The sequence below is a fragment of the Chrysoperla carnea genome, chromosome X (assembly GCF_905475395.1).
Source record: "Chrysoperla carnea chromosome X, inChrCarn1.1, whole genome shotgun sequence".
Classification (NCBI taxonomy): Eukaryota; Metazoa; Arthropoda; class Insecta; order Neuroptera; family Chrysopidae; genus Chrysoperla; species Chrysoperla carnea.
In genome coordinates, this window is record NC_058342.1 from 10,177,543 (window position 1) to 10,187,797 (window position 10,255).

The following is a 10,255-nucleotide window of genomic DNA, read 5'->3' on the forward strand; positions in this document are numbered from 1 at the left end:
GAGTCATTTATCAATTACTTCATACCACTAGTCGGTCGGAAATCGTTTAATGTAAAACATTCGCGTGACCTTCATATTATAAAAAAATTGGCCATCGAATATATTCACATGCCCATCAACATACAAATATTTTAATCGGACTAAGAGAGCATAAGATCAATTCATTTTTAGTTTCACAATAGATCATACTTTATCAAAATCTGACTCATTTGGATACAAAGCTTAATTTTTTTATATGAAATTGGATTAAATCTAAATCAATTCTGAAAATTTTAAGGGTGGGGAGGGAGTGGGGTTGGTTGTCCGATTATTTAAATAAATAAATGACTTCAAAAGTAGGCATATTTAATATTGGTTTTATGGTAAAACGGTAGATGGATGATATGATTTCATAGATTTCTCCAATACTAGTCGATGGAAATTTCAAAAAAATATTTAAATTAAAGTTAAAACCTTAGTAAATTAATGAAAACCAAAAAAAAGCCCGTTGTGTCCGACTAATTAAGGATGATGAGGTGTCCGACTAATAATATTTTCAATTTTGATGATGAACTATGCTATAACTTGACAATATAAGACGAAAAGTAAGAATAAATTTTTCGATATCTGGAGTAATTTCAAAATATCGAAAATTGAAAATTTTGTTTGATTGAAAAAAAAAATTCTTAATATCAACCGATATGAGGTTGTTTCAACCAATCAGAGCAAATATGGCGAATGGGGCCACGAACGTGAGACAACCGTACGGGGTTGAGTGATGAAGTTGACACAATGACATGAGTAGTTTGGACAACTTAAGTTATTTTTGTATTAAAGTAATATACTGTCTAACAAATTTCAAATATTGTTGTTTTGAAATGCAACAAAGTTTTAAACAATTTTTTTTTTTATTGGTTCTACCATCTATAAATATTACAACAAAATAGTGATGTGATTGACACAAGCGCATGGGCAGGTTTATTAGGTTTATTTTAAAAAAAAATTACATTTCTTCGAGTCGGCTTTGAACCAGCGACTAATGGCTTAATATTGATTTTACAGTATAAAGGCCAACGCTGTACTAACTGGGTTACCGACGGTTGTTGTATAGGTATAAAAATATGTTATTTATTATAAAAATAATCAATAAGTTTATTTCAAACTCTCTGTAAGTTAATGCTAACAATCGTCATGTAGTTGACATAACCGCACATTGGCTAGCCATGACAGGTATGTGTTCGTAGAAACCAAATCCTATATTTAAAGCAAACGCAAAGAAATTTTTTTTAATTTGTCCATTCGCTTTTTTTAGACGATTAAATATTCCAACTGAGTAAAATTTTATTTTAAATCAATAAAATGCATGACTTTAAACTAAAATCAATCTCTTTCATAGAAGTAATGATTTTGTTTCAATAAATTCATATTTTAAATTCAATCCCATTCTTTTGTAGATACAAATATTTAGATAGCTGTACTTGTTCCAATCATTAGGAAATTGTTTGAAAGTTTTTTTTACTTTATTTCAATATAAAACGGCCAACTTCGGGATGAGGTTGTCATTATTTTAATTTTTTTCAGTGGACTCACAAAGGCACGATACTGGTATAAGACACATCTTATACCGGCATCGAATTCGATCTAAGGTTTCAGGTTCTAATAAAATATCACTCTGATTCATAACTGACATTAACGCTTAGCATTAGATGAACGCTTTAAATTATAAATTTGTTCTTTATAAATACGCAAACATTTTTTTCATTTTTGTAAACCGAATAGTTAAAATAATAATTTATAGCAAATATCTTTTTATGCGTTTGTTCATTCAATTTTAACTAAAATGGTCTTTATTGAAAAACGAACCACTTTCATTTGATTTATTGGAAAATTTTTTTCGAAAAGTTCCTACATTGTAGTGTTTGCCGAAAATTGTTTTACCAATTATGGAGTAGAGTGAGCTAAAAATTTAAGTCAAGTTTAATGTCTGCGTCAGATGTGCGCCTACATATTCAAAATTTTTATCGAAAAATGTTATTTTACAAGTATCAAGCATATGTCAACTTAAAAAAGAAGACACCCCCTATATACAGCGAATATGTATTAAAAATAAGGTTTCGCTTAAATACAAGGATTCCAAAGGTTTTTTATACCATGTATATATGTAATATATATCAAGATATACTAAGTTTAGTCCCAAGTTTGTAACGCTTGAAAATATTAATAATACCAACAAAATTTTGGTATAGGTGTTCATAAAATCAACTAATTAGTCCATTTCCGATTGTCCGTCCGTCCGTCTGTGAACACGATAACTCAAAAAACAGAAACATATATCAAGCTGAAATTTACAGCGTACTCAGGACAAAAAAGTGAGGTCGAGTTCGTAAATGAGCAATATAGGTTAATTGGGTCTTGGGTCCGTAGGACCTATTTTGTAAACCATTAGAGATATAATAAAAAATTAAATACGAAATTGTTTCTAATGAAAAAATAAACAACTTTTATTTGAAAAATTTTTTCGTAAACATCACTGTTTACCCGCGAGGCCGCAAATTGTATAGTAAGTATTATATGGGAATATCAGTTATGTATGAGTGACATGTATGTAGGTAGGTATGTGTACAGAGTAATCAACACTGTCTATACATGGTATTTCAACAATTAACTCAATCAATTCTGTGTTTTCACTTGTTTGCGGTGTCTTATTTTATTTATAAATTTTATTTATAAATTATATTAAATTTTGCCATACCATCCCATTTTTGCCGCTCCGTTACGAAAATAAAAAACTATCCTTATTTTTTAAGCCTTTTCTTATTTTTTAACGGAATTCTCTAACTTTCCTGGTGGAATTTAAATTATCGTTATTCAGTTTTTCCAGTAATGTAACCAACCTTGATTTATTAAACTTATTACAAATAATTAAACAAGCAACACTGTCTATATAGGTATTTAAAGAATTAACTCAGTCAATTGTTCATTTTCACTTGTTTTATTTCAAAAATAAAATCATTTGACCCAATATGTGTCTTATTTCAAAACATGGTTATAAAAGTATTGTTTAAATTTTATGCGATTATAAAAAGGATTACAGGACAAATTATTGTATTTTTACAACGCAAGTGTCGTTTGATTCTTCACTGCATTCTATTACAGAACATGCGGGAACTCAGGTCAAAACAGTATCACCAACATTTAAATTCAAAAAATATTTTAAGCAGTTAAAAAATATCAGTCAAATTGATGAAATATAGAAATACTGATCGTAAAAATTTGTGTCATAGCTCGTTGAATACGGAATGATGTCTAGAAAAAGCATTTTTCAGCATAGTGTAGGAGGAATCGGCGCATGAGTACCGAAAACTATTCCACCTCAATTTTTTTATGCGATCATCTTCAAATTGCCCTCCTTATGATATAAATGCATGTTGCCAGGGCGCAACCCGGTGCCATATTGTTTAAACCGAAATTGCAAGGAATTGTTATTTTTCAACCGGACAAATTTTTTTAATATTCTTTATTGAAATACCAATAAAAAAGGTCCTTTGACTTTTCACGATAAAGTTAATATTTTTAAGGATATGAATTTTTAAAGTTTCGAAAAATCTCAAATTTGGGTACTTTCGACCCATGAAAAATATATTAAAAAAAAAACATAATGTCTAAGTAATATTTTTTTTAAATTCTTTATACAATTGTTAATAATATTGTTAAAAGAGATTTTAAAAAATTTCATTGTTTATATCTTTTTTTTAATTGTTAATTCCGCGCCCTCAAAGGTATGCGTTGCGTCGGCTTCTATGTGTCTTGAATCATTATTTATCAATTATCTTAAAAACTATCAACTTTATCAAGATTGTTAAGGAGAGCAATGTTATTAATAATTAAATTGTCTACAATTTGTTTTAAATAAATTTTTTTCTGAAATCAATTTTTCAAAAGTTATTTAAGCATAAATCGAAACATGTAATTAAAATTACTTTTTCATCAGTTTATATTACTTTTTTGTTATTATCATAGTAATTTTTGCATTTATATCAACAATAATAAGATATAATGGTATTTGACAATTTTTTGAAATCACAATTATTTATAAAAACAATCACATTGAGGCTGATACTCGAATTTTTTGTCACGCTGCTTATAATATTTAGTTGAATTCTGAAATAATAATTCACAGTGTAGACACTGATGTTTTTATACTATGTATTTATTATTGGTCCCGGTTGAAAAAAAGTGGTTGTTCCGGACTATGGATGGAAATTAATAATAAAAAACGCTTCCTTTCGTGTCACACAGCAGCTGATTCTCTAACATACCCGGTTTGTGAAGTTTTACCTGCTTTACACGCATTTTACAATTAAAAAAAAGATATAAACAATGAAATTTTTTAAAGTCTCTTTTAACAATATTATTAACAATTGTATAAAGAATTTAAAAAAAATATTACTTAGACATTATGTTTTTTTTTTAATATATTTTTCATGGGTCGAAAGTACCCAAATTTGAGATTTTTCGAAACTTTAAAAATTCATATCTTTAAAAATATTAACTTTATCGTGAAAAGTCAAAGGACCTTTTTTATTGGAGATAAAGAATAAAGAAAAATATTGGATAAAGAATATAAAAAAAATTTGTCCGGTTGAAAAATAACAATTCCTTGCAATTGTTTAAACAATTTCGGTTTAAACAATATGGCACCGGGTTGCGCCCTGGCAACATGCATTTATATCATAAGGAGGGAAATTTGAAGAGGATCGCATAAAAAAATTGAGGTGGAATAGTTTTCGGTACTCATGCGCCGATTCCTCCTACACTAGCACCAAAAAAAGTATTTCGTTTTTCGCCAATATTTCACATTATATTAATAATTAAGAAATTTAAAAAAAGATTCTTAAATAGGAGAATTTTCATTTAACGCTGAAAATAGATCTTTTTGTGTCATTTTTAGATTGTTGTAATATCTTCAAAAACGAGTTATTGTATTGTATAAATGGCCGACTTATACTCAGGTTGCGGGTTCGAATCCAGGCAGCGGCAATGTGAACAATTATAATTAATGGAAGCTATAGAATTGATCACATTGTAATTCAATTACAATCGATTGTAATTCACATAAAATGTTGTAGTTATATTACTTAGAATGGTAAAACTATGTTTTTTTTGTAACATGGAGTGTACATGCAGTGAAACGAATGTTTTTAGAGAAAATTTAAGGTATTGTAACAATAAACTATTGCTAAATGGATCAACCAATTTTGTTTATGTCTATTTTTATTAATAGGTAATTTGATTGATAGTGTTCTCAGCTATTTTTCAATTGTGCGTTTAGGGATCCGTATCCGATAACAACTAGAAAAGAGATTATGATCTTCTAACGGATGAGCAGATTTTTCTGAAAGATAGCTTTCAGGAACGTTTCAAAAGATTTTTCTTTGAAAGAAAAAAATAAAACAAACAAAATCGGTTCATCCGTTTAAGGAGCTACGATTTCACTTAAAATCGATTAAACCTGACTTTATGTCAGGGGTTTCTTGAAATTTTAAATCTGCTTATTCGAAGATCATCACCTTTTTTCTAGTTGTTATCAGCCCTCAAAATCTAGCCTTCAAAAAAGGCGTTGGGCACGGCACAGAAGAGTATGAACACGCTCATGGTCGATATATTGCATTCCTACAAAGGAGATGTTTACAAAATAGATAACGCCCTGACCAAAATTTTGTAGAGTATATTTGTAAATTAGAACCTGTAGAATGTTAGTTTGTTCGCCCAAAACAAATATTACAGAAGTAAATATGCGTTTGTTTACATATCACACATTTAGACTCTAAACTACTGAACCAATTTTAATGAAATTTTTACAACTTCAAATAAAATTAAACGTCAGTATATATTTTACATTAAATAACTTTATTAAGATTCTTATTTAAATAACAAATCTTTTTTTTTTTTTTTTCGAAAGCGTTGATAATATCATCGACATCCAGATGTTTAGGAGTGCCATTCCGAATAATCTTTCTTGCCCCATTAAGGCACGCAACCAAGCTTTCTCCCGTATAGAAAACGAACTCTATGCGATAGCTACGCTCGCCAGAAAAGTTACGGTACAAATCCCGGTCGCATGCTTCAATTAGACAAGCACCTACTCGGATAGGGTGGAATTGTTTTCCATTTAGCCATCCAGAGTCGGTATTCATTTATAATAGTTGATTCACTATCATTAATGAATCACGGAATCTAATATAGGGGTATGCAAATTGATTTCCGAAAGTACTCTTTTACCGATTTCGAGGGTTTTTATTTCGATTTATGGAACATCTACATGCTTTGAAACAAATTTTTAAACAAACAAAAAATGTTCAGACCCAAAAATTATCAGATGGGGATTTAGTATCTTTTTAAAATTGTACCATATGGGTGGATTCGCCTTTGAAGTACGGAGCCCTGAACGCACAATTAAAAAATAGCTAAGAACACTATCAATAAAATTACCTTTGAATAAAAAAAAACATCAATATTGATTGATGCAATAAATATTTAGATTGATTGATTGATGCAAGAAAAATTTAAAGAAACTTCCGACATAAAACCAGGTCTGAACGATTCGTTTTGTGACATTTTAGCTACTCAACTCGTTTGTGTATGCTTCAAAAAGTTCTGCATCGATTAAGCTCAAATTTTAACACGATATACAACCTGCTTCAAGGATTGTCATTATTTATTTTTAACCTATAATCATAATGAATGATATAGTCTAATACCTTGGTACTAAAATGGAATAACCACGATTTTTCAAAATTAAAAAAAATTTGGGGAACAAATTTTTCTAGACTGAATGAAATCTTTTCAAAAACAAACAAAAATCGGGACCCATTGAAGATTTGACGAACGATTTCTGAGATATCGACTCAAATCGTAAACGTGGTATGATATCCCAGAATAATTTCTTTAGACCATAGGTTATTGAGGGTAATTAATAATAATTAAGACCCAAAAACTAAACATAAGATGAGTAATTTTCGTAAAATCTCCAGAATTGCATCGAAATATGTAATAGGTTTTCGATTCAATATTGCCAACTTTCAATTCTCAAACCCACTAATCAGACGATAGAAAATTACTAAAAAACCACAAACATTCATTTACAAACATATTTTGCTATTACATTTTGACGTGGGTGGAGTCGGTTACTACGTTCTTATCCAAGCGACGACAATGTGATCAATTCTACCGCCCCCATTAATTCTATATTGTTCACACTGCCGCTGCCTGGATTCGAACCCGCGACCTAAGTCTAAGTAGACAAACGATCGGAGACTAGCGCCTTAGACCGCTCGCCGACTCAGGCTCTTCTGGCTTCTAAATAAAGATTACCCTGGTGAAAAAAACTTCACTTGGATTTTTTAAGCAGAAAAACCTTTATTTTCTGGGGGCTACAGTGGTTTTTTACAAACGATCGGAGACTAGCGCCTTAGACCGCTCGCCGACTCAGGCTCTTCTGGCTTCTAAATAAAGATTACCCTGGTGAAAAAAACTTCACTTGGATTTTTTAATCAGAAAAACCTTTATTTTCTGGGGGGCTACAGTGGTTTTTCTAGGGGCTACAAAATCACTGTAGCCCCCAGAAAATAAAGGTTTTTCTGCTTAAAAAATCCAAGTGAAGTTTTTTTCACCAGGGTAATCTTTATTTAGAAGCCAGAAGAGCCTGAGTCGGCGAGCGGTCTAAGGCGCTAGTCTCCGATCGTTTGTCTACTTAGACTTAGGTCGCGGGTTCGAATCCAGGCAGCGGCAGTGTGAACAATATAGAATTAATGGGGGCGGTAGAATTGATCACATTGTCGTCGCTTGGATAAGAACGTAGTAACCGACTCCACCCACGTCAAAATGTAATAGCAAAATATGTTTGTAAATGAATAAATAAAGATTAACAAATAATGATGTGGGTGGCCTCTGTTATAGGCGTATATGTCAGAGAAACGGAGGTTAAACTCCATTATTATTATTATTAGAAGCCAGAAATGACGAAAAGTTAATTACAAAATCGTGTGCGCAAAAAAGAAATATTCAAGGTCAAAGGTCGCGAAAATAGGTTTTTTCAAATATCTCGTAAACTATTAAGTTGATCGAAGTTTTAGTTAATATAAAATTTGTTCGTTAGTTAATTTTACATTAAAAAGTACAAAATTTCCATAGAAGCAATAGTTTTCGACTCGATATTTAACTGAGAAAACTTAGAGCAAGTCGCATACTCTACTACACGAAAAATATCAAAATATTTTATAAAAATTAAAAATATTAAAGAAATAAAAATTAAATTAAATTTTTTAAATTATTTTCAATATTTTTTGTAAATATGTCATTTTTTTAATATTTTTCTGATATTTTTTTCAGCCAAATATCTTGAGAAGTATTGCTTCTACGGATATTTTGGACAGACCCTTTTATGTGTAAAATTTAATAACGAACATGCTATAAACTTAATAGTTTACGAGATATTTGAAAAAAACCTATTTTGATACCTAAGCCATGATTTTGCAATGGACTTTTCATAGGTCCTTTCTTACATCCAAATAAAGATAATCTCGATGAAAAAACTTCACTTGGATTTTTTAAGCAGATCGACTTTGTAATTGTTTTATTTTTCTAGGCTATAGCAGTGTTACCAGATTATTTTTCAATTTTTTCACAAACTTATCATAAATAATAGTCAAATATAAAATTATTTACCCACTTAAAATATTTTTAATAAGAGTAAAACCGCTGAGTTGGCAAAACAGATTTTCATACAGGATTTTCTTATTTAATCCAATTTATGGATTTGTTTCGAAAGAAATGTATAAAAATTTGAATTGAATATACGTCTTCCTTTGGGTAAAAATCAGTTTCAAGAATTTAAAAATATAAAAATCAAGTAATTTTAACGATTAAATAGTTTTTCAATAATTAAATTGGAAAACGATGAATTTTAAGCAAAAATTCAGAAAACATCTGCTCTTGTAAAATGACCCAAAAAAACCCAAAAATATTTTCATTCGGGTCAAAAAAAAGCTTAATTTTACAGTTAAAAAATTAGCCCGGCAAACTCTTGACACAGGACATCCTCCGAAAATGAGTATGCAAAAATAGTTCTAACTTCTTTTAAAAGTCTCGACTTTCAGAATGAGATCGTAAGTTGTATCAGCTAAATGAAATCGTAAGTTGTTGTAAAACTATAATTTGATAGACCTCGACAAAATTGTACGAAAAGTAAGTAAATTTTCAATACCTAAGTTTGCGAATATATCGAAACCTGAATCTGAAAATAAAGAATATTGTACATTGAAAAGTTTTAGTCCTTCTTTTCGTCCAATATGTTCGAGATCTTTTCAAAATAATCTTTAAGTTTAAAAAAAAAAATAGAAATCCGAATACTTCTTTGAAGCACTATCTAAGTAATTATTCTAACAATTGGGCCAATAAAACACAACAACTAATACCAAAAATTTAAATTTCATAAAGATAATTAAAATTATCACTTACCTTTTCTGGAAGACACTTGTGGTAAATCTCTACCCAATGTATATTGATGTTTCTGTCCAAAACTTAAATCTGGAATTTAAAAAAAAACATAACATAGTTAAATAATAGTTATTATGAAACATTAATTATGAAACCGTACCTAATTTTAAAATTATTAAAAATACAGATGCATAAATTAAATTTGGTTTCTTCATTTTCATGAATCTGCAATCGGTGGGCTACAAGAAAAAAAAACATTAAATGAAAAATATTTTTTTAAAGAGTTATTATTTACATTTTGTAAATCAATTCAAATTTAGTCTACAAACAATATTCAATAGTTATGTTTTATTTTAAAATGAATTAAAATTATTTGATATACATATATGAAATATTTATTTACTAACATTTAATAATAAATTTACATGAAAAAAAAACTTTATTTGAGATGCATTGATTCTATCTGAAGTTTCTTCTCTTCTAAACAACAAATCTCACACTACTTCACTAAAACAACCAACTAACACAGTCGTCTGAAGACTGAAGACTGAGTTGAGAGCAAAGATGTTCAGTAGCAATGCATTATTGTGGCCATACATTACATACACATACCTACTCATACAAAATGTACGGAGAGATTTTAAAAACATGTGTATAAAAAGACTCTATAAAGCTGACCGGGCCAATCCATTCCAAATCGACAAGTCACATGATAATTTGATGTAGGCCAGTACTCCTATTTGGAGAACAATTTTTTTGAGGTACACACTATGCGAAT

The 10,255-nt window shown here is 29.6% G+C and overlaps 1 protein-coding gene across 1 annotated transcript in view; it reads right to left on the bottom strand.

The window, feature by feature from the left end:
• LOC123302316 (laminin subunit beta-1) overlaps window positions 1-10,006 on the bottom strand; it is a 63,253-nt gene extending 53,247 nt beyond the window's left edge. The window contains exons 1-3 of the mRNA XM_044885192.1: window positions 9,885-10,006; window positions 9,638-9,716; window positions 9,499-9,567 (exon numbers count right to left, since the gene is read on the bottom strand). Coding sequence (XP_044741127.1) covers window positions 9,499-9,567; window positions 9,638-9,698 — 130 coding nt within the window. The 5' untranslated portion in view covers window positions 9,699-9,716; window positions 9,885-10,006. The remainder of the gene's footprint in view (window positions 1-9,498; window positions 9,568-9,637; window positions 9,717-9,884) is intronic.
• Window positions 10,007-10,255: the final 249 nt, after the last annotated feature.